This window comes from Sinohyriopsis cumingii, chromosome 5 (assembly GCF_028554795.1).
Source record: "Sinohyriopsis cumingii isolate HCF-2022 chromosome 5, ASM2855479v2, whole genome shotgun sequence".
Classification (NCBI taxonomy): domain Eukaryota; kingdom Metazoa; phylum Mollusca; class Bivalvia; order Unionida; family Unionidae; genus Sinohyriopsis; species Sinohyriopsis cumingii.
In genome coordinates this window covers 1,445,172-1,472,129 of record NC_142965.1, presented here as the reverse complement: position 1 = coordinate 1,472,129, position 26,958 = coordinate 1,445,172, and the positions used below count along the sequence as shown (strand labels likewise).

Genomic DNA, 26,958 nt, shown 5'->3' with positions numbered 1-26,958 from the left:
TAAACATATTTACTTGTATTATTAATGATTCTGATATTACATCCATACATACATAACATTTTAACTACGTAACATTGTTTACAGAATAAATGCAAAATCAATAATTCAGGTCATGTAGACAATAAACGTAACTTTGGACAAGGTTAAGTCCACCATGCAATGCTTAATTACAATAAAATATAATGAAATAATTTTTAAAAAATCTTTAAGGAAAACAAATAACGATGCAAATTAAATATATATATCAGTCTGCACCTTGAGTGTAATTTGCCAGAATCATTTTAAGAGGTCAAAGTTGGCGTTATAATTTGAATTTCCAATTTTGTCAATGCAGGCATCTATTATTAGCACCGGAAATGAATATGTTTTAGTGAGTTGGCTTCGGTATAGCCAGTATTCAATTAAAAAGTATTATCAAAGAATGCAAGGTTAACTTCACATATATTTACTTGGTTCAACAAAATCACTCTCCAGTAAATATTGAATTTCTTTGTTCAAATATTCCTGCTGGAGATAATTTATCCCGTACGGTTGCTGTTTCACGTTTTCCCTTCTCAACTTCATGACCGATTTTATTTAATCGTCTTATAACACAACTAAACAAGTGCTCATATATATATATAAAAGTTGTTTTGGCTCATGTTTTTTTTCTTGTGGTTTTAGATTTGAAAGTTTCTGGTCCAGATTGAATAGCATTTATGAATTCAGAAGTTTGCTTAAAACAGCGTCACTACTGTCACATTCCACTCCATGGCTTACATCCTTATTATTTGGGATAGATACAACTAAATTGAATGAATGATTGACTGGACTATATCTATCGTAGTAGTCTATTAAGATATCTTTTATGACAAAGTTCTTTCTTTTCCCGCCTCCGTGGAGTGCAAATGACATAATTTAAATGATATGTTTTTTTGTTCAATGTTTTAATGACTCTAACATTTAATGCTTACTTTCTTTTCAACCGTGTAAGGACCATATTAGTTTCACCTGAAACAGATTTTGTTGTACGGGCAAGAGAGTCAAAATTTTATCATCAGGCCGAGACCTTCTTTCTGTCTGAACTGAGTTTCATTTTTGACCGAGTAGAGTGAAGCTATGGGATAAATGTAAAAACATTATGAAAACATCATGAAAACTGTTACAATGGTTTAAGTTTAATATGCTTTAATGGAAGTGAATTGGAAATCTGGTAGAATCAAACATTATGGTCAACAAAATTAATTGTCAAAGGTAAGGAATAGTTTCTTGATCAACATCTTTCTCAGCAGCCTTTTGTGCCAGAGCTCAGATAACAGAATATACATGAGATACCAAAATGGGAATTCACTCTCATAAATATCAACATTTTAATTAAAAAAGACTTGTCAGTTACTAGCGGATTAACCATGACTTCATCTCTAGCTAAATTATTAATTATAACTAAACAAATTTATCTGTATGTAAATATGTCACTGCTTTGACAGCCAAAGGTCCTGCAACAAAGGCTCATACCTAGCGGATACAGTGGAGAGGATTAGTAACAAAGCCGTACTCTACTTCATGAATATGAAATATTTCACTGACAGAAGACTTATCAGACAGGCAAAGTACCTGATAACAGAAAAGGCCAAGATACTGCTTAATCACTGAATATTTCAATAAAGGTAGGCCGGGTAGTAGAATCACCAATAAGCGATAAAACCTTCTGACATAAATAGTTCTCTACAATGGACTCGCTCTGGTTTTTTTTATTTTTTTTTGTTTGAACAAAACAATGTATTGCATCAATATAATAAGAACGTGCTATTGATCTCTTTGAAATAATATCACCAGAAATAGCTCTGTCTTTTTATGTTGCTTATTTTAGAAACTGCAGTAATCTGAAATGACATGCCATTTCTATACAATAAGTACATGTAGGAAGAGATAAGGAATTCCGATCAGTCTTATCAGACATTGTGCCAGATTGAGATTTGGTAGCACTCATATAAGACTGATATGCTTTCGTATATAAAACAAAATTACTGAGAGGAAGACTTTTTGACAAATGAAACTTCGCGAGTCAAGGAATAAGCACCAGCAGTACGAGGAGCATCTTCGAAAAATTATATTTTTTTCTCATCAAGATAGGTCTTGACATCACCATTCATGCAAATCTTAAAAAGCTTCAATTATTGGTTGAGGATATAGTAATCTTCATCAACACCGCTTATAAAATTGAAGTTTTTTTGACCTTGCACAGTTGGCATAGGTTTGTATAGTTTTTCCACAATTCCTAAACCTTTGTCGATTTGTCTCAGTTACCAATTCATAACCCGTTTGCACATCATAATCGTGTTGTACAGAGATTGAAGTGTACATTTACGAGCTTTGCCAATACGTAAACTTTGTAATAATATTGTCCAAAGCTGTCTTGGATATTACATTTTCAGCCATTTTCTGAAGGTAAAGACACTATGTATCTACTTCTTGTTCTTGACATAAAGGGTACTAACCTAACATTTCTGATAGCGGAAGAAAATGTAAAAGGCCTTCTTGCTTTTACATGTGAAACAGTTAAATTATTTTTGCATTTCTTTATATTTTAAAGGTACTCAGACAAAACGGTTTTCATTTTTCACCTGATGTACCAAGGTCAGCACTGAAACTATATTTTCCTCGGGAGGAGGATTAGACTTTTCAATAATCGGTAAAATTGAGATCTAATTGTTCACAATCAAAATGAAAGTTTTATTTTCGTCATTAATTTTAATATATTTCGACAGTTTAAATTTCAGAAATGTATTAAAAAGTGAACTTTTACTTGGAATGCTTGATTCAAAAAAAAAAAATTGACTGTTTCACATGAAGATACAAATAATTTTCAAAGCGCATTTAATGTTTTACTTTCTCCTTTCCCGGGACGTCTTCAAATTTAAGACAAGGTAAATATTTAACATGACATCTCTTACCTTTAAAATATTCAGAATATTTTCATGTGTGTACCTGAGATGGATGTATACAGATTCTGTGCTCTCTGACAATATAACACATGAAGTTATAAACGTCAGTAATATTGTTACCAAGTAGTAATATGAACAAAATACATGCGAGACGCATGTATGATCTACAATAAACATAGCAATAAGCAGGCGGAACATTCACATTGTATATAATACCCTCAAACAAACGTCTCCTAGAAAACCCATCAAAATTTAAATCTTTGTTTTAACAAAGAAGATTTTTAAGAATGCTAAGATTACAAGCATGCTTATTTTTAATATAGATTATCTATTTACGCTCTATATCTCACACCGATGTCATTATTATCATTATCGTCATCATCATCATCATCATAATTATCGTCGTAATCAACATCAACGTCGTCGTCACCATTATGTTCATCATCACCTTCATCGCCATCCTCGTTATCATCGTTGTCGTTGTCGATCTTGTCATGACCCTATATATCGACTTAAAAAACATGTCTGGTCGGTTTACTTGCTCTTGTAGCGTCTGGATGTTTGTCCAGCCAATTATATTTTGGAAAAAAAGATTGTTACATAAAGGACACGACGGTCGGATCGCACATGCTCTCCGTAGGCATTCACGATGAAAAATATGTCTGCATGGTGTAACGAGTCCTTCCTCAATTTCATTTATGCAAATGGCACACACATCATGCAGATTTGAAAGTTGCTCTGGTGAAGCTATAGGTAGAGAGTTTATATCAGCACGGGATTCTGTTCTCTGTACGTGTCGAACGTATTCTGACAGCAAAGTTGGAATAACAATAAGCCTGATCAGCATAATTGATTGTCCCAACACTACCATAAGGAGCCAAACTATATTTTGGGGAAAGAGCGGAAAAAACACACCGTGGTAAATTTCGAAAAGGACGCATATTATAATACCGATGCTTTTTGACAAATTGATGTAGTAGATAGCGTCTTGTGTTTTTATAAAATCAATATCGCAAAACCAGGAAATCATATTAATTGTGTATTCCATGAAAGTCAATATGGCGTCGAACACCAGTTTAAGACATTGCAGGGTGCACAAAGCTGACCATATTCCCAGTTCAACCTGGCTTGCAATATTAAAGGACACCAATATAGACACCACAATGGGACTCGTAATGCAGAGGAAGACCTCAACGTATACTCGCAACTGGCGATCAGCAGCATTAGCTCCAATTTGGGTAATGAAAGATTTTAGCATGACCCAAATAACATTAAAAAATTTTACTAAGGTAAATTGAAGCATAACATTTATTATATTAACCCTTTTTTCTTCGTTCAAATTTAAAAACCCGACAAGTATAGCAAAATCATAGAAAAAAATCGGAATCGTATTGGCCAGATTTGTATCAAACAGCTGTAGCATCCATTGCCTGTCTTCTCGTTCATTAATTAGGCAATACCTAATTCCGATGATCATAATATTTCCAGTCAGCACAAGACAGGAGAGAATTGAAGTCAGAACAATGAAGGATGTGCACCACTTGGCAATTAAATTAATTAGCGTGGACATAGATCCAAAGGCTTGCAAAGGCATGTCATTATAATACTCACATATAACTGCATATGTGTAATATGAGAAAAAAAGAAATGAAAATATGTGACAGAATGGAAACTTTGTAAAGCGGTTTGTTATGAAAGCGTCTACATATTTCAATGCAATGTTTTCATTCTGTCCCACGTTATTGCTGACCTGAACGGCGCTCTCGATGATATCAAACAAAGATATGGTTATGAAGAAAAATATGCATGACCAATACACAAGGTAAACAAAGATAGTCGTACTGATAAAAAAGACAAGGTTTATCAGCGCCAATATTACCACAGTATGCCACCACTTAAGCAAAATTAATTGCGGGGTTATGTACAGTAGGCAAAAAATGAAAGCTAGGATGGTAACTGGTAGGAGACTGTAACAAAGGAAGGTGGAGTCCCCTGATCCCGAATTCTGAACACTTAGGTGACAACTGTTGATGAGAGTTCCAATGATTATAAATGGCATAGACAGTGCATAGAAGCACAAAATCTGACTTCGTGTATTGCTGAGTTTGCTGAACAGAAATAATGAACCTGGAAGAAAGAAAATATGCATTAGAGATCGGCGAATAAACAGATGTAAATCATATGAAATAAAGATTATACAAAACTATAATCTGGTGTAATGACGATACAAATTTTAGTATCAGGGAAATAACCATTTATTTATCTTCTCGATCGTATTGATGTATCTACATAGTTTAATCACTCTATTTGTCTGACACTGGGAAGATGTTCCTGTACTGGGAAGATGTACCTGTACTGGGAGATGTTGTTGTTGTTGGGTTTAACGCCATTTGTCAGCAAAAGATAGGCTGTACATGGCGGCCAGTATTATTGGTGTAGAAAGAACCCGTGAAAACCCCGGAAAGAACCACCGACCCACGAGAAGCTACTGGCAAGCTTTCTCACATACCCACACTGGCCAAATCCGAGACTCGAACCCACGCAGACAGAGGTGAAGTGGCAGTGATCCGTAACGGTGATCTCTTTAGACCACTCGGCCACTCGGCGGATGTAATTTTATTGGCATGATCTAATCTTGAGGTTGTTTGTTTTATTCCTGTACTTATAGAAATTGTCGGTTTAACCTAATGTTTCCAAAGTACGTCTAGCTTAAAAAGAATCATATGGGTCTGGTAACCATCTAAAAACCAAAAACACATTCGTTGTGTTACAAACGTCGGCAAATACGTTTACTATGAAAACTATAATCTTGGGGGAATAGGTATACCCATTTTGTGTAATTTCTTGCAAATCTGGTAGTTTTCTTAAGCTAAGATTCTTCAGAAGCTAAAGAAATATAATGTCTGATTTATAAATTATTATTTCCAGACATGATGAAAGCAAAATGTAGCTAAAGGTTTGATAAATGATTCTTATATTTTTTGCTAGAACCAAGATGTCCTTCTTACAAAGACCGTTGACCATTTAGTAATTTTCTAGCATTCAGAAACATTTCACTTTAATCGTAAGACTATATAAAAGGCACTGGGAGCGAATTTTAAAATCCATGCAACGCTTGGTTTTTGGTGGATTGCATAAGGCGTTTTTATATAGATTCATGTCATAATCTTCATCCTTAGACATCCGACTACAACCCGACCTTTTCAAACGTTTCTCTTACTAAAAGCAACTTTATGGACCTTATCAACATAGTAGTGCAGTTGTTGTTTTGTTAAGTAGAGAAATCATTGGTATAGGTGGAAGGGAACTTCGAGCAGAAGAGTAATCTCACTTAAAAATCTATACACATCAACTCTTTTATGCAAGTCATGGCTGATAATTTTATGATAATGTATATGTAGAAATGGTATCCTGTTTTTTTGTGCAGGCTTACCTCTAAATCCTATGAATAATATGTCTAATTAAAACAAGGTGCAATTTATAGGTACGATGACCCTCACAAATGCCCACAGTAACTGGCAGCAAATGACATACCTCCATATCGCATTACAAGACAGGGTCCGATAAGTATCCAATGATCAGAGTCTGGTGAAAACAACATCCAGAGATGAATCAGGACGAGAACAGGTAAGTACAATGCCAACTCTAATATATACGGGATGTGCCAGCTATCCAAGGCTAAGAAAACACCTCTAATTCTTTCCATTTTGTTTTCAATGTCCATTTCTGTAATAAATAATAATAATAATAATAATAATGCGTACTGAAGAACATCAAACAAGTTGTGTCAGTAATATTAAAGTTACATCTTGAAGAAATATGCACCTTGATGCATGCCGCTACAAATACAGTGATAGGTAACAAAGCTCTACGGTATACCCCATGTAAGCTGGTGTATAGAATGTGCTAAAACTCGACTATATGTACCATACAACATAATTAAATGACCCTGAGCATAGTAATATAAAAGACTAGAACAAAGACAACATGTATCAAGAGATAGACAATCAAGAAAGAATCACTGCTGTTTATTCAAACATCCAAGAGACTACCATGTTCCGGAAAGTGACAGATATGAAGCACGGATTTACTGAAACAACTTGTAAATCTTGGTTCCATAATTATAGTGTGAGGATTAAATTAAATGACAGAAGATTGGTCAAATGAGTTAAACGTACATACATTAACCTAGGATTGGTGTAATCATATATATATATATAAATTATAACATAAACAACACCAACACGTAGAATGTGTGACCGGTTTCGCTTTAATGCTTCATCAGACTGAATTCAATATCATTGCTTACGTCATTAAATATGTTGTTTCTAAGTGATCAATGAAATAAACAATGATATAAACAAGATGACGTCATAGCTTACATTTTTAACGAATAATTTACATGGAGATGTGCATATACAGCAAAGATTAATGATATCTTAATACATAAATATATATATAAAACTGGATCTTAAAGATACATATATCTCTACTGAAAACTATATATACCATTTATTAACAAATAGAGATAAACAGTTTTAGTAACATTAGTATTATGTATAATACATGCTTATTATTAAAAAAAAAAAAATATAAATTTCACAAAACAAAAAAAAAATTACAAAGATAAATGTAATCAACATATACACTAGTATGATCTTTATAGCTGTAAAGTGGTTATCAGAACTCAATTTATTTAATAAAAATATAATACAAATATGGTGTGCATTACGGTTACTATCAAGTATTTTATAAATAATTAATCATATTATATTGATAATTAATTACAAATTCAATTTCATTTTTAAAGAATTAGTAAACATATTTTTATGTTATTAGATTATACTTTTACCAATTAAGATTTTCTGCAAAGTAAAATAATATGAAATATTCATATCTAATTGTAAACAGGGGACATAATTCAGAAAAAAATTAAAAATTAATAAAAAATTACTAAATGTCATATAGTGTTTTTGAATTTAGACCTTTTGGATATACTGTATTAAGACGGTGAATCCAATAGGTTTCCTTTAGTAGACGTTCCATTTCAGAATCAGCTTTAACAATAGGTTGGAAGGAGAAATCTTGCAATGTATGGGAATTTTTGTTAAAATGTGCGGCAACATGAGATGAAAATGATTGATCGATATAATTTTTTATATCTGAACTATGTTGGTTCATACGTTTAGATATTTGTTGACTGGTTTGTCCAACATATTGGATGCCACATTTTTTGCACGTTATCAAATAAATAACATTTGATGTTGCACAATTAATGTCACAACGCATATTAAAAATTTCTTTCGTATTATTACTATAGAAAGAAGTATTTTCATTAATAAATGAACAGTGTGAACATCTAGGTCTATTACATTTAGTTGATGATCCTATTTTATATGATGGTTTTTCTAATTTGGAATTAGTTAGGAAATCTTTCAGATTTTTAGTCCTTTTATAAGCAAGTGTGGGTTTGCTTTCATGTAGCGATTTAACACTTGCTTTACATGATAAGTTTAATAAATCCCAATATTTATTGATAATCTTACCTATATTAGGCAAACTTGGATTATATTCAATAACAAAAGGAATGATATCTTCATTTCTATTTTTGATTTTATATTGTAAAGATTCAAGCTGTGTAAGAGAAGATACCTTTTGGAAAGCAGTATTAATGATGTCAATAGGGTAATTTCTATTTAAAAAATGCTGACCTAACTCTGTCAAAGATGATTTAAAAACAGCATCATCCGAAATAATTCTTCGGTATCTTTTTGCTTGACTATATGGTATCCCATTTTTACATGATTTAGGATGGCATGAAGAATATTCAACATATTGATGAATATTCGTGTTTTTAACATGAACCATGGTAGTAATTTCATTATTTTCATTTTTCATGACATCAACGTCCAAGAATGAAACTTTAGTTTTAGAGACATTGAATGTAAATTTTATTGTTGGATGTAATTTGTTTAAACTATCTATAAAGTAATAAAGGTCTTCTAATGAATAACTCCAAATCATAAAGATATCGTCTAAAAACCTTAACCATACATCCGGTTTTAAGAGGCATTTATTTAGAAAATCATTTTCTAATTTTCCCATAAATAAAGATGCATAAGCAGGTGCCATAAGACTACCCATTGCTGTTCCCATTTTTTGGAGATAGTATGTATTACCAAATTGAAAAAAGTTATTTTCGAGCACAAGTTTTATCAAATCACAAATATGTTCTTTGGATAGTTTATATGTAAATTCGTTATCTTCCAGATAATATTTACACGCTTCGACACCATCATTGTGTGGTATATTCGTGTAGAGTGAAACCACATCAAGTGTAACAAGGAATGAATTTTCCGTTAGTTTCGGTAAAGATTTCAATTTGGTAATGAAATCAAAAGTATCTTTGACGTATGAAGGTAGTGATTTCATTAGTGGTTGTAAAATGTGATCAATATATTGCGATATATTATTTGTAACTGAGTTGTATGTAGAAATAATGGGTCTACCTGGATATCCTAAAGGTAGTGACTTATCAACAGCTTTATGTATTTTTGGTAAAATATAAAACTGAGGTGTGCGTATTTTATTTGGGAAGATATCTAGTTCATCATATATAGAACAGTTGTGTACAGAGAATAAATTAATACATTGGCTTATTTTTTCTTTCGTATCTTCAGAAGGAATATAGGAAAGTTTTGTGTAATATTCTTCATCATTTAATTGTCTTTCCACTTCTTTAATATAATCCTCCTTATTCATAATTACTATGGTGCTAGACTTATCCGCTTTTTTAATAATAATGCTTTCATCTTGCGATAAGCTACGTAAAGAATTTAATTCTTCTTTAGATATGTTTGTAAAATGTTTTCTTTTAGGACTGCTATTTAAAATTTCTTGTTTAGTTGCTTCAATATAAAAATCGAGATAAATATCACGTCCACTAGAAGGTGTAAATGTTGATTCTTTTTTATTGTAAAAGATTTCTCCTTCCAACCTATTGTTAAAGCTGCTTATGCATCTTTATTTATGGGAAAATTAGAAAATGATTTTCTAAATAAATGCCTCTTAAAACCGGATGTATGGTTAAGGTTTTTAGACGATATCTTTATGATTTGGAGTTATTCATTAGAAGACCTTTATTACTTTATAGATCATCATCATTGGCGACTCGGTCTCGAAAGACCATGCGAATAGCGCCCTTGGGGTGTTGTCTGTCTCTGTTGGCAACGTCTGCTGTGGCTGTGCAGGCCTATACGTGAGTGACAGTCTCTACTGCAGTTGGTGCAGACATACTGGGAAGTCTGCGTTACTGTGGTTGTTGTTGCGTTCTTCTTTCTCTTACGTTTCTCTGCCGCCAACTGGCCTCTCCTCGCATCAGCGACTGATATGCCATTGTTTACCATCAGTCTCCAGGTGCCTCGGTCCTCAGCCAGCTCTTCCCAGCCATCGGGTGAAATGTTGCATGCCTTCATGTCCCTCTTGCACACATCTTTGAAACGGAGTGAGGGGCGTCCGACTCTTCTCATGCCAGTGGCCAGCTGTCCATATAAGATGTCCTTTGGCAGCCTTCCATCCTCCATGCGTCGGACGTGACCCAGCCATCGAAGGCGGCATTTAATTAGCAGGGAGTACATGCTGGGGGTACTTGCACGCTGCAGGATCTCGCTGTGTGGAACACGGTCTTGCCAGCTGATTTTCAGGATGCGTTTTAGGCACCGTATATGGAAGGAGTTGAGCCGGCGTTCTTGCCTCATGTAGGTACTCCACGTCTCACTTCCATATAGAAGGGTGCTGAGAACGCAGGCCTGGTAGACTCGGACCTTGGTGTGCTCTGTCAGCGCGTTGTTTTCCCAAACCCTCTTTGTTAATCGAGCCATGATGGTGTTTGCCTTTCCAAGCCTTCTGTCCAGCTCCATATCAATCGAGAGAGTGTTGCTGATGGTTGACCCTAGGTAGGTAAAGTTGTTGACTGCTTCCAGGGTGACACCGCTGATTTTAATTGAAGGGGCAATGGTGGTATCTTGCACGCTGACATTTGCTTTTTCCAAGCTGATTGTGAGACCAAACTGCGTGCAGGCAACAGCAAAACGGTCTCCCAGTCTCTGGAGGGCTTCCTCCGTGTGGGCCACAAGAGCTGCGTCATCTGCAAAAAGCATCTCCCTGATGAGCACAGCTCTCACTTTGGTCTTTGAGCGCAGTCGTGCCAGGTTGAACAGCCTCCCATCAGACCTGGTGTGTAGATATATGCCATCCGTGGACGTGTCGAAGGCGTAGGACAGGAGCAGGGAGAAGAAGATCCCAAAAAGTGTTGGTGCCAGCACACAGCCCTGCTTCACACCACTGTTAATTGGGAAGGAAGCTGAGGATGATCCATCATACAGGACTGTTCCCTTCATATCTGCATGGAAAGAGATTATCATGCTGAGGAGTTTTGGGGGGCAACCGATCTTACTCAGAAGTTCAAAAAGGCCCTTCCTGCTGACCAAGTCAAAGGCCTTGGTGAGGTCGATGAACATCATGTAGAGTGGTTGACCTTGCTCTCTGCTCTTCTCTTGGAGTTGTCGTAGGGAGAAGATCATGTCTGTCGTCGACCTGCCTGCTCTGAAGCCGCACTGTGATTCCGGGTACACACGGTCTGCCAGCAACTGCAGCCTGTTGAGTATGATGCGGGCATACACTTTACCAACAATACTCAAGAGCGAGAGCTCTTCGATTTGCAAGCTGGAATGTGCGCACCATGTGTACAGGCATCTCCGACGACCTCAGAGAAGTGGACGACACCAGAAAGACGGCCATCATCGATAGAGAACTCACCAGACTAAATATCAGCATAGCTGCCCTCCAGGAAACCAGGCTCGCTTCTAGTGGCTCCCTCAGAGAGGAAAACTACACCTTCTTCTGGAAGGGTCGAGAACCTGAGGAGCCCCGTCAGCACGGAGTGGGCTTTGCCATCAAAAACAATCTCCTGGCCTCGGTTGAACCTCCCACAGGGGGCACTGAGCGTCTCTTGTCCATCCGCCTCACCACTACTTCAGGTCCTGTCAACATCATCAGTGTCTACGCCCCAACCCTCACGTCATCAGAAGACATGAAGGATCAGTTCTATGGGCAGCTGGACGAACAGATCAAAGGATGCCCCAAAAATGAACCACTATTCCTCCTCGGCGACTTTAATGCCAGAGTAGGTGCGGACCAGGAGTCCTGGCCTACCTGCCTCGGATATCATGGCACTGGAAAGACCAACGAAAACGGCCAGAGACTGCTGGAGCTATGCACCTACCATGGCCTGTGCATCACAAACACCTTCTTCAAGTGTAAGCCACAACACAAAGTGTCATGGAAACACCCCAGATCTCATCACTGGCACCAACTCGACTTGGTCATCACCAGGCGCTCTGCCCTTAACAGCGTCCTCTCCACCAGAACCTACCACAGTGCAGACTGTGACTCCGACCATGCCCTTGTGAGCAGCAGAGTGCGACTACAGCCACACGCGCTACACCGCTCAAAACCAAAAGGACGTCCTCGCATAAACACTGCACAGATGTCAGTCCCTGCCAAGGTGGAGGAGTATGTGTCTGCCCTGAACAAGGCTCTCCAGGACCTGCCTGAGTATGACGCTACAGCCAAGTGGAACGCCATGAAGGGTGCCATCTACAGTACAGCTGTGTCAACGTTTGGCAAGAAGGAACGACCCAGCCAGGACTGGTTCAATGCACACCTATCAAGGATGGAACCACAAATCGAGGAGAAACGAAAAGCCTTCATAGCTTACAAAAAATGCCCTAATGAACGGACGCTTGCTGCTCTCAGAAGTGCCCGAAGTAACACCCAACGCATTGCTAGACAGTGTGCGAACGAGTACTGGCAACAACTGTGTGAAGGAATCCAACGCAGTGCCGAGTCTGGACACATCCAAGGCATGTACAGTGGCATCAAGAAGGCTCTAGGCCCTACAGTGAAAAGGGTCGCTCCCCTGAAATCCCTGACGGGAGAGAAGACCACAGACCGTGGACGTTGATGTCATGAAAAATGAAAATAATGAAATTACTACCATGGTTCATGTTAAAAACACGAATATTCATCAATATGTTGAATATTCTTCATGCCATCCTAAATCATGTAAAAATGGGATACCATATAGTCAAGCAAAAAGATACAGAAGAATTATTTCGGATGATGCTGTTTTTAAATCATCTTTGACAGAGTTAGGTCAGCATTTTTTAAATAGAAATTACCCTATTGACATCATTAATACTGCTTTCCAAAAGGTATCTTCTCTTACACAGCTTGAATCTTTACAATATAAAATCAAAAATAGAAATGAAGATATCATTCCTTTTGTTATTGAATATAATCCAAGTTTGCCTAATATAGGTAAGATTATCAATAAATATTGGGATTTATTAAACTTATCATGTAAAGCAAGTGTTAAATCGCTACATGAAAGCAAACCCACACTTGCTTATAAAAGGACTAAAAATCTGAAAGATTTCCTAACTAATTCCAAATTAGAAAAACCATCATATAAAATAGGATCATCAACTAAATGTAATAGACCTAGATGTTCACACTGTTCATTTATTAATGAAAATACTTCTTTCTATAGTAATAATACGAAAGAAATTTTTAATATGCGTTGTGACATTAATTGTGCAACATCAAATGTTATTTATTTGATAACGTGCAAAAAATGTGGCATCCAATATGTTGGACAAACCAGTCAACAAATATCTAAACGTATGAACCAACATAGTTCAGATATAAAAAATTATATCGATCAATCATTTTCATCTCATGTTGCCGCACATTTTAACAAAAATTCCCATACATTGCAAGATTTCTCCTTCCAACCTATTGTTAAAGCTGATTCTGAAATGGAACGTCTACTAAAGGAAACCTATTGGATTCACCGTCTTTTACGGTATATCCAAAAGGTCTAAATTCAAAAACACTATATGACATTTAGTAATTTTTTATTAATTTTTAATTTTTTCTGAATTATGTCCCCTGTTTACAATTAGATATGAATATTTCATATTATTTTACTTTGCAGAAAATCTTAATTGGTAAAAGTATAATCTAATAACATAAAAATATGTTTACTAATTCTTTAAAAATGAAATTGAATTTGTAATTAATTATCAATATAATATGATTAATTATTTATAAAATACTTGATAGTAACCGTAATGCACACCATATTTGTATTATATTTTTATTAAATAAATTGAGTTCTGATAACCACTTTTACAGCTATGAATACTATACTAGTGTATATGTTGATTACATTTATCTTTGTAAATTTTTTTGGTGTAATTTATATTCTTTTATTTTTTAATAATAAGCATGTATTATACATAATACTAATGTTACTAAAACTGTTTATCTCTATTTGTTAATAAATGATATATATGATAGTAGTTGTCATATTTTAACTATTCACATTCATTAGTGCTAATTTAGCAGCACAATAGCGCCATCGTATGAAAGCAAAACCTACAGTGCAATGGGTTACAAATGACGGGCACTACTTTGTTTGCAACGAAAAAAGTCTACAAAGCAACAATAGACCTATTACATACACAAACACATGTGTTGATTCCAGGAGAACTGCTGATAAGAAAAACCCACTTCATACTTCCAAGACAATTATATACGAAAAGTCAAGCGATAGTAAGGATCAGCTAGAACTGTAGCAAACAGAAACACTCCCGTCTATGGAAGCGTAGACTACACTAGTTATTCGTGGAATGTCTGCAGTTTGATAGAATTACTAAGAGATTAAAGGAAATATTCTTCCTGGTTATTACACAGAAACGCGGTTGGTATGGTCAAAATGCAACACTCACACAAGGGTCTGAAATAGAACAAGACATCAACCTAGAGGAAGATAATGGTATACGTTGGTTGACAGCATAAAACGTCATATATGAAACGAAACAAAAATATATCTGATACGCAATGATAATTGCCTGTAGCATGCTAATATAACCAGTATAGGCAAGACATGGTAGGGCCATTCACCAATGCATGCATTGTATGAATCTGAGCCAAAGGACTTAAGAAGTTTTGACACATTCATCTAAAAGCCACTGATGGTTATTGTCAAGATGATTGATCGTTTTTGCGCTTGAAAAACTTGATTTATTTTAGCTGTTTGGAAAGTCATAAAGGAGAAATTTTTACACCTCATTGGTAATCTGATATCACTTAGAAATCGCAGTCTTTTACTAGTGCGTACTCATATAAATATTCAACAATCCCTTGACGCTTTGTCTTTCCTATGCATGCTGGTACCTTAGGACCTTACTTGCAATCGAAATATACTACTTATTTAGCTAAATATATCCCCTTAACGTATAAGCAATAATCAAGCAATACACTGTCTTTTACTCTTTCTGATTTAACAAGTCCATAATTACATAGATTGGTTCATGAAACTATAGATCTAAGAAAAGTGTGAATTTCATTGGCCACACACATACATACATACATACATACATGCATACATACATACATGTGTTTTGTTTTAGTTATTCATTCAAGTTTTTATGCAATACGCAAATAACGACATCGCTTACTCGAGTTAGTTATCCCATGTTCTAATCAATTACAAATAATTATTGTTGTACTTCATTCAAGTTATGATCCACGTTCACGAATTATGAAAGAACAAATTCTAAGGTCGTATCAATAAACAAATTCCAAGGTCTTATCAATGAACAAATTCCAAGGTCTTATCAATGAACAAATTCCAAGGTCTTATCAATAAACAAATTCCACGGTCTTATCAATGAACAAATTCCAAGGTCGTATCAATGAACAAATTCCAAGGTCTTATCAATGAACAAATTCCAAGGTCTTATCAATGAACAAAAAAACTATGGTTCATCTGAATTAAGATACGAATTAAAATGATCGAACGACTAGCATAGTGCCTTATTTAGTTACATATTCTACGTTGTGATCAATTAACAAGATAAATTATGAACAAACCAGTAGTCTTTCTGAATTTTAGAGCGCGCGCGAGCGCGTGTGTGTGTGTGTTTGCGTTCAACGTAGCTTTAAAATTTTTTGTCATATCGCTACGATGTCTGCAGTGACAGTTTATAGTGATGACTAGCGCTGCGCATCATGCCGCAGACATGTATAGCATCATGCCCCAGCCAGTCCCATTATCCTGACATCAGGCCAACCAGTCCGAACATTAACCTCCTAATGCTAAGAGCCAAACGAGGCAGATGCTAGTATCATTTTTATGTCTTTGGCCTGACTCGTCCGGGGCTCGAACCCGCGATTCCCGCATCCGAAGCGAACGCTCTAAATACTGAGACAGAAAACATTTGCAAAGACATCAGGGATGATATCAAGTCTAATAATACTAGAGACTAACAACATGAAAATATATTCGGTATAAAACAAACAATCAAGAATATTCATGGACATTTCAGGGATGAGATGAATGGCATTCCACTGGAGGGTTGGTGTTAAGGTTAAAACTTCATTTATTAAGCGCTGATAAAGATGAAAAGAATCTTTAAACAACAATCAAAACAAGTGGAAGCAAAAGAATTAAAGACTCAAGATGCACACAGACTGTTTATAAAACTGCAATGAAAATTACTAAGAAATTAATTTCTTTCAGATATAGAATCATGGGATGAAAATCATCAGAAAAGAAGCACTGTCCATGTATGACGAGTATTGTACGATTTGGTTTTATTTAGACAACGTAAGCAGTCCACCTCACTGACATGTGAGCACTTTATAGCCATTTCGGCCTGAGATAGCCTAATCAAAACTGTATTTTGTTTTATAGCATCATCTGCACGTTCCACTTTCATTTCGTCCGGAATGACGTGGTTCTCTGGAATCCATGGTGTGTACTTTTATCATCGACGTAGCCTTGGATTTCCCTTGCAAGAGTTACTGGATTGTTTTGATAGTGCGTATTCAAGAAACGACGATAAAGCGGAATAGTGGTGTCATGAACTTTATGGTTATCTGTTTTCCGAAGCACAGGCACTTCATGTACATCAATGGCAAAATGACACTGTATTACATCACTGGCAATAAAGTGACTCCACAACTTTGTCAACATTGCAAAACGTTTATGTTTAATTGGTCTGTTTGCATTCATTTTAGTTAAAGTGGTTTTTTTTTAGTTTTCAAAGAAATATTTAAATTTGGAAACATTGGTAATGATTTGTTTTTTAACCCAAATAATTTGTGTTGACATGTTCTTGGATTCTATATTTCGAACTTTGTACAAAAGAATATTATAAACTTTTCTTTCACGTACGCCTACTGAATCGGGGGATATTTGCTCATGATTTTCACATATAAAGCGGTACATTCGAGATTCTCGCCACTCACCGTAGACACCATATCATATAAAATTACTAAACGGGACGAAGCCGTGTCGCACGTGCATAGGATACGACACCTACTCCTCGAAAGGGAAGTGGAAAAGACATTCACCATTATCCGCAGGCTGGCACAAGATCATTTGGAAGATGCCCTATGAAGGGAAAGATAATAATGGATAGAAAGCAGCAGCAGCAGCAACAGTAGTGAGGAAAGGCGGATAAGAGTTGATTGATACATATGAAGTCGCTATCTCCGATACAAAGACCATGCACTGCAGTGGAAGCCTATGGCAATACCTGTTAGTCCAGGAAATCGTCGTCGTTGACATCTCAGCTGTCCAGGACGATAACAAAACGGGCCATCTTAGGTCTATCCACATCTCTTAAAAAGGAAATACTTATCGCTCGTTGCTAAGTTTGTTTGAATGTTTGTTTATCTCTTTGTCTTCCTTAAGAAAACTAAAACGTAAATGCATGGCCTGTGTAGTAGTGTATTTGTGGGTACAGTTTGTATGTGTAAAAACTTCCTAACCTTGGTATAATGCCAAAACTTTGTCAAATGTATGAAGAATAGTTTCTTTTATTTCCGCAATTTTCCTTGTTTTTATACTTACGGATGATTATTTTTCACGTCCTCGTAATGCATAGACGCGATGATTTCCATAATGGTCACGCATAAAGCATATAAGGCAATATGTTCTCAAGTATTTCCATTAACAGGTGAACAAACAAAATAAAAGAATGGCAGAACACTGGAGAGTGGAAACGCTGAGCACAGCCATATATCTGATAGAGATTGCAACGTCTCTTGGACAATGTGAAAGTGTTAGGGATCTATCCCCATGGACATCGCCTGAAGAGGACGATGAGTTATTAAAAATTAGCAAAGGGTTCTTCGAACAGATAGGAAAGTGGTAAAGTTACCACAACAAAAAAACAGGTCCACAAAATTAGGTTTTTCCCTCTGTATTTTGTAGTGCAGCTAGAACTTCAAGATTGTTTTGTATTATTGTAGAGCTATATCCGTCCGCTTTTATGTAATACTAACCACTTTGATGTATTTTAAATGACCTTGATGCTGCAGAGCTCGGAAGTAGGGTACAGCCTCATCACGCCTACATGCGAGATTGGGGCTGAATGAGTTAAATTCCAAGTGCAGGGTAAGTCAACGTTATACAGAGCGGATCAAAATGCGCTGTTTACGTGAAACAGAGGTTGCTGTCTGATGCAGTGTATCATATGTCAGTATGACTCTCTCTATCTCTCGAGGTAACAAAAGCAACACGAGACAATAAGCAGTCCATTTTTAATACTCTTATAAATCATATTATATATCTTTGAATGTATATATGCTTTCTTTATTAATTTGACCATTCGTTGATATGGCGTAGACTGTCCTCACAACCTCGAACATTCCTGAGTCACATGACCTTGGGTCCAGTATTTTTACAAACCGCTGAATACTGACCGGTAGCATCTACGTTAAGCTAATGGGGCTGTTTATGATGTTTATAATAAATATATCGACCACCCACGGAAAAAAATGAGAGTTAGCATCATCTAACAGCTCTTGTCGACAACACATTTTTTTTGCTTATTAATCATAATTATGACAACAACGATGTTTATGAACGTTGCATGCCGTGGCGTCGCTAGGGTTGGTGTCACCCAGTGCGGCAACTCATGATATCTTCCCCCGACCCCCTTCCTGCACACAAATTCAAAAATTGTACAGACAGTCATTTTGGTGTTAGCCCCTATGATGGTGTCACCCGGTGCGGTCTGCACCCCCCGCACCCCCTTAGTGACGCCACTGGTTGCGTGTAGAAAGTTGTCTTCTCATTTCTAGTCTCATGGGAGTCCCTAAAAGGGGAAAAGGTCACTTACCAATGTACGTTTGAAGGCACATGCCCAGTAAGCTTCTGTGACGGTATAGATCAATGAAGATCTTCGTTTTCATATCTTGACTCGGGTATAATGTCTTGGGGGTAGAAAGAGATCTCAGGTCATGATACGTTGGTCCAAGTCACATCTGTGTTGATACTTGGATCATTGATTAAACCTGTCAAGTGCTAGACATGTAGGTCACAGAACACAAGAGTTGTTTAAAATTTCAGTAAAATCACCACTACGTCCCAGTTCGCTCCATATACGTAATCAAAGTTCCAAAATGTCTTGGCACACTCTGTACCCATGGAAATATCATTCAATATCTGTAGTTTTGTCGGTCTATCATGTTTCGATCTCTCATCATTTGACGCATTTGCACATACGAATTGACGGTCTCTATCACGATATTTCCGCTTAATTTAAAGTGAGGGGGAAAAAGCATGTGTGTATTACAGCGGTGGTTAAACTTTGGCATATTAAGCATACATTATGAAATGAATTAATATAGACACTTTAACAGGCTGGATGTACTAAAATATATTTCATTTTTTCAGAAAAGAGTATCATTAGACATACATAACCACACGCTCATTGCATAATTCTTACCTCGTGTTGTTTGGTTATCTCATTCTTGCTGCAAACAAAGTACGGCCCTCAAGTGTTTTGAACAGTTTGGGTTAAGATTCCAAGGTCTGATTACTCAGTATTTCTCTTGTTTTGGCACATTTTTCTTATTTTATAATTTGGATACTGAATATTTCGCAAGGTCTGATAATAGATCACACGGAATCTAATATTTGTTCGTTGAACGAAAAAGAGGTTATAGACTCAACGATACAACCGTTGTTAGTCAATCAAGCCAATCAATTTACTTCACGAGTAATGTAAAACCGACGGTATTATTTAATAAATATTGACTCAGAAAAGAAATATATTTATAAATGCAAGGTAATGACGTGGATTTATTTCTGGCAATTCAAATATCAATGAATGTTTTAAAGGTAACAATGAGAAATCAAAGTACGTATTGTGACGAAGTGACGTATTGTGTATGTATATCCACCTATAAATACAATCAATCCTCTTTCAATACAAATCTGTATCTGTTGAACTTAATTAGTGCATTTCACAATAGAAACAAAGAAATACGTAGTTTCCAAATTTAGCGTAGCATTTCATAGATTATAACGAAGGAACGCTTGCACACGCAAGATGAAATAAATATATATTTGCAGAACCAATTTAAATTCAGTCATTATCATCTTCGTTGAAAGACACGCATAATAAAGACTGATGCACTTTGGGATACTGACAATACTGTGGAAATGCTAAATACAACATTCATGTCATTTTCCAGGTAAGACTTAATGATGAAGTCACGTTGTCGCGCAACCTATGACCTATCTACCGTAATGAAAAGAGATACTAGAGATAGAGGCTACCACAAATGTTTGTAACTGTGTAGCCCACACCCCATTTAAGACGTGCTGCTACCCCAACCAACAAACTACATGGTTATATCTAGGATCCGATACCTTTTCCTCATATTCCTGCAAAATTATACCAGATCTGATCACCCTCGTGGTACATGGACGAGTCCAATAAACAACAAAAATGTTACCTCCACCCCATCCCTGTACATGGAGTGTAAAAAACGTTCATTTATCTTGCTCAAACATAATACCAAATATGATATTGTATGTATGTATGTATGTATGTATGTATGTATGTATGTATGTACACGCATAACTACTTATTTATATACGCAAATATTAATTATATATATATATATATATATATATATATATATATATATATATATATATATATATATATATATATATATATATATATATATATATATATATATATATATATAGAGAGAGAGAGAGAGAGAGAGAGAGAGAGAGTATTTAATATACACCAGACAGAACGGAAAGTGTTATCCTTGGATTCTATAGAAGAATGCTTGATAATAGAAGGCAGAATTAATATTTTAATACAAATAGTGTTATCATACAGGTTAGATAATTTTTAATGCGTACTCTGCTGTGATTTGAACCCAGGTTCGTGGGTAAACGGCATCCATCGCCTTGCCTGCACACACGAGCTAACATTCCCTCACGACTAAGCACACATCACCAAATTTATATTTCTCTATAATTAATTATATATACCTTGGTTTCTTCCATAGGAATCCGGAGTCACTGTGTAAATAGATGAGAATTAATTACTAGGTCGTCATGTGAGTGTGCCTGCTACACACGAGCGCATATAACACCGACTGAGTAACATCACTTTTTTGGTGACGTATGCTTAGTCGCGAGGGAATATGGGCTCGTATGTGCAGACAAGGCGATGGGTGCCGTTTACCCTCAGACCTAGAGTGATAGTATTAATATATATATATATATATATATATATATATATATATATATATATATATATATATATATATATTGTTACACGCACACGGGTATTTACTTGACCGAGCGCGGTTGTCAAACCCTGGCGCGATTCTCGCTAGAAGTCATAAGTTTACCCCGACTTTCCAAAGACTTCCATACAACTGAAAAAGTTGTAAATTAGAAAGTCCAACGTGTCCATTCTATACCTAAATTTTCTTCTAATTAATGCAAGACCACAGATAAACCAAACTGCCAACTATCTATCAACCGTACATCTGCGTGTTTTGGCTTCATTATGTTTCCGTACCATCAACCGTTCACGTCTTAGAACATATATGAGTACTCCCTAACAATGGGAACTATTTTAGCTCCGCCACCTTAGGCCAGTCAATGTATGCTTTCCAGGCACATTTCGCCGATATAACTGCACCATATTCGCCCACATGGCGACATAAACGGTGTCTGCCAAGTCCCTTTTTATTTATTCCCTTGTGTAATTTACCGGTTTAATACCGTAAGTACTGTCCTTGCAGTCACGCTACCAATGTATACCACTAGATTGTAATATGGACTATTTTACGAAAGGGACATTCATTGGGTTTTGGTCGGAATTCACTACTAGTGAACCGGGACATCATGGAAACACACTAACAGTTCACACGCCAAATTCCAATAATCAAACAAGTAATCACACAAATCTAAGAATTGCTTAAAACGGGGCGCATTAACCAAGTGCACATACTCTAAATTTACTACGATATATATATATATATATATATATATATATATATATATATATATATATATATATATATATATATTTATATATATGTTTCCTTGTCGGTCTGTATACTTGCTTAATTCTCAATATGTCTCGATAACTAGTTGGCCGCGCTGGGAATTATCGTAGGTGCTTGCATTCTTGAACGGTATTCTGCCTTGACATGCAGAATTATGCCAAACGTCTGATCAAAGACTTTCACGGAAAAGTTCGTCCCTTTTAATTTAATATTGTTTTTATAAAATCCAGGATCGAGAAGGCTATAAATGTTCCATATTCTTGGATTGTATTTGCCTGTTACTGACATGAAACTACCCCCCCCCCCCAACTAGAAATAACTCCATTGCAGCCACATGATTATTTTATATATGTACATCTCCTCTAATCTCCGGTGGGCAGACTTGTCTTAATTTAAATACGCTTATTACATAAACTTTGACAGTGCGAGTGTAGCTGCGATTACCAAAGAAAATTGCTCTAATTTCTCTCGGATTTTGTATAGGCAAACCAATATTTTCTTTAAGCTAAATAATACTTTGTTTAAACAAGACAAGGAAACATACGATTGATACAACACCGGTGAAGGGGTGTGGGGGTGTGAGTGCTGGGGAAAACTGGAATCGGACAGAGGAAAAGACTGCTTTTCGTCGTGATAATGAATCGTTCTTGCTTGCACGCGTTTATAGATTTGTTGTTAAACATTAATGCAATATATGCACAACAGGTGCGTTTTTGGATTGTCCATGCCATATTTTCTTAGATATTACACTTCCATTTAACCCACATATCTATATACACGTGTAACTATGGGACGTGCACAGTTTCAAGTACAAAGCAATCCTGAAAGTCTTCATAAATAATATATCCATATCTTGTATTATTTGCTATGTAGATCTATAATTTTTGTAATATTTATTTGTGGCCGTAAATTGTATCTTTAGCTGACATTTCTTACGTGCATGGTTCTATTTTAAGACATTAGGGACATATAATTGTTTGGATCTATAAATAGATGCTTACGTACGTGTTTACAGTTACTAATAATAAAATTATGATGGTTACAAGTTTCGGGCTTTTTTCCATTGGGTAGGTATGTCAGATGGTATCTTAGAAGAATTAAGCTATTTTCCATTGGATAGGTTAAGTCATGTGAGTTCATTTAGGATGTTGGAGATTTGCGATTCGTCACGTAGGAATAGTGATAATACGCGTGTTAAGCCTTTTCTTCTGCATATAGGTTGCTGGAACTGGGCAGTTTTCTCATTCTTATTTCTTGTGTTCTTTTTGTAACGTCAGATCTGCTGAGTTATTTTACATTGTATCTAGATATCATTCGAGGAGAAAACATTTGTTTGGATCATTCAGTGGAAATAGAAAGTGCTCATTGGACTATAATATATTCTAGAACTATTGTAAATTGTTCAAAGGAATTTAGGACAATGCATTTTTTTACCAGTGGGTTTGACGACGGACCAGTATATTCCTGGATCGGAAATTAATGCGGACCATTTCATTCTTTAGGACTTTAATATAACGTTTTGTGATTATTTTGGATTCAGTTCTTAATACTATAAGTTTCTCTTAAATTTTCTTTTCATAATATTTATAATTAAATTGTTTCTTAAGTTTTACAAAACTTATTGGTTTTACTGCTTTCTGTTACTTAGTTTATGACCATAGAATCGTAACATATCGTATAATAATTTCTGTAAAAGTCACATCGTAACCGTAAGTTAAGAAATTTCAGAGTGGCCAATTTATAAAATATTTCCTGTCACTTAAATTTATCACACTACCAAACAATCTAGAATCCAGCCGAACACCCACCCCAAGCCACTGCTACTCTGACTACAAATTGTTCTGCTGACCAGAGCGCAGATTGCAATTTAATCAGAGAGGACATACATTATATCTAAGATAGAGCTAAAGCGATGAGCTACGGAGGCCTTCATGAATATAGAAATTCTGAGCGGCAGTGCATAACAGACGCTCAATCTGTCCTGGGCATTTTGTATGGAGAATGGGGAAAAAGTGTCCAAAGGGTCCAAAACCGCAGAGGAAAACCGATTGGTAAACAGAGTGAGGATAGTAGATATATTATTCAGCCAATTAATGCTTAACCTCTTAGGCCTTATCTGCAGTCAGTAGCGTTACTCCTGGGTGCAGGGGTGCGGACCGTACCAGGTGACACCATCAGAGGGGGTGACACCAAAATGACTGTCTATACAATTTTTGAATTTTTTGTGCAGGAATGGGTTCCATAGGGGTGACACCATGATTTACCGCATACGACTGTCTATGCAATGTTTTAATTTTTGTGCAGGAAGGACACCATGAGTTACTGCACTTCCCGCATCCGAGGCGAACGCTTTAACCACCAGGCCATCGAAGCGGTCAACGTTTGGTATAATTATTCTCATGCCCCTTAGTGACACTGACCCTGCTTTTCTTAATATTGATGTGCCCTTATTGGTCATTAGACCTTGTATTTTGCAATATATCTTCAAAACTATGCATTGTAGTTAATTCTAACTGATAGGACTACCGATTTTAATTACATCGTTGTAATTGCAAACAGGAATAAATACTTAAATTACTGTTACTAGAATAAGCCATTTAATGGGGATTTTCCAATTTCGAATCATCGCTAACATTTAACAAAGATCAAAAGATTCAGGTTTTGTTGCAAACTAACGAAATACACCTGTAGTTGTTGAGTTGCGGTTATTCATTCGTCAATGACTTCAAAGGTTTGAATAGACTCACATAATGGTGTAAAGACGCGTGTGATTGTGCTGTTATGTACATTTATTGGAATTGTGCCAAAATTGATTTGTTTTGAAATGTTTTCGACTTTGTCATACTGGAAGAAAATTTAAAAACGGGAATAGCAGAACAGCACACAAGAAATTTTTGCGCAAATGAGAGAGAGAGAGAGAGAGAGAGAGAGAGAGAGAGATTTGAAGGAAACGAATGATGAAAGTAGAATGGCACACTGAATCATAAGAAGATCAAACGATTGGTATAAGGTAACCTGGTCTTACATATCGTCCTTACCCAATTCTTTCCCCTATTGTCTATAGCAAGTTTAACCGGGGGGTGGGGTGGTGTCTTCAGACTGGTATTTAGATTTGAGCTTTGTTTCCCATTCAACTCGGTGTTTACTGAATTGCTTTAACGCATTTGACAATAGGAATACAAATTTTCTTAGTTAAGGAGAGTATTTGAATAATTCTTATTATATAACAGTGAGACATGCACGATGACTAAGGTGTGTGTGTGTGTGTGTGTGTGTGTGTGTGTATAATTCCTGAGATATAACAAGCTTGTCGTTTAGTAAAGCATGGAAACCCATCTCTGCATGGGCGACTTGATTTGTTTGGTTTTAAAGCCATGATATGCTATACGCAGCGGCCAATAGTTTTGGTAAAGGAACATAATCTATCTACCTATCTATCTATCTATCTATCGGAATTGTTTGCCTTACGATAATATATTTTAACTCTTACAGGTACTGTAACGACATCTACCTTACCTGACGTACCTGCATGCTTGCACCCGTGTGTGTGTGTGTGTGAGAGAGAGAGAGAGAGAGAGAGAGAGAGAGAGAGAGAGAGAGTGTATGTGTGATCTGGACTTTTAACGTAGCTTTAAAAAATTTTCAGTCATTTCGCTACGATGCTTTCAGTGTGACAGTTTATAGTGACGTCTAGTCTAGCACTGGGGCATCATGCCGCAGACCCAGTCACATTATCCTGACACCAGGCCGACCAGTCTTAACACTAACCTCTTAATGCTGAGCACCATTTTTGTGAGTCTTTGGCATGACTCGGCTGGGGATCGAACCCACGACCTACTGCATTCGAGGCTGACGCTCAAACCACTAGGCCACCCGAGCGGCGAGAGAGAGAGAGAGAGAGAGAGAGAGAGAGAGAGAGAGAGAGAGAGAAATGGGATACGTAGGAAGGTATTTCGAATGGATATACAAAACATGATCGGCTTTACATGAAGGCCCATATAGGAAGAAATCCGGGAAAAAACCGGGAAGAACCACCAACACAATGGAAGCCACTGGTAAGCTTTCTCCCATAGTCAAGTTGGTCGAGCTCGAAGGAGCGCAGATACAGGTGAGATGTCAGCGATCTGTAAAATCGAGCGTTTTTTAAAATTTATTTACCACTTTGCCACCAGTTACTCCTGAATGATAGAAAATGAGGGGGAGAGAACATATCAAGAAATGCTTGTAAAAATGAAACACAAAAAGAAGAATGGTGCACAAGAAAATAAACAGTTGAGACACTTATCAAGGTCTAACAAATTCTCAATTTACTGGTTGTACATATGTATCATTCTTACCTGGGTTATTTTCATTCACCGTTTTCTAATCTGTGTAAGTTGAAATTGAGTCTCGTGAAACTGATAGATGTTTTGATTTAATCCATGTTCGATACAACTGTGCCGATTAAAATCCTTTGACTCATTTTACCATAGAAACACACAATACGTTGTTTCTAAAATGAGCATAGTACTGGATATATTCTAATTATGGAATACAGCGAATCGCACGATGATTTAAACAG

The 26,958-nt window shown here is 36.3% G+C and overlaps 1 protein-coding gene across 2 annotated transcripts; it reads right to left on the bottom strand.

Moving 5' to 3' along the window:
- LOC149798517 (uncharacterized) lies at positions 1-26,958 on the bottom strand. 2 transcript variants are annotated; one of them, XM_089957323.1, is made up of 3 exons: positions 26,735-26,958; positions 6,459-6,650; positions 1-5,051 (listed from the first exon to the last, which is right to left on the bottom strand). In XM_089957323.1, exons 2-3 carry the CDS (start codon positions 6,646-6,648, stop codon positions 3,271-3,273), a joined length of 1,971 nt encoding a protein of 656 aa, XP_089813449.1. In that variant the 5' UTR covers positions 6,649-6,650; positions 26,735-26,958; the 3' UTR covers positions 1-3,270. The 2 variants fall into 2 exon arrangements, with proteins under 2 accessions (XP_089813449.1, XP_089813448.1); XM_089957322.1 differs by lacking the exon at positions 26,735-26,958 and adding an exon at positions 19,796-20,052.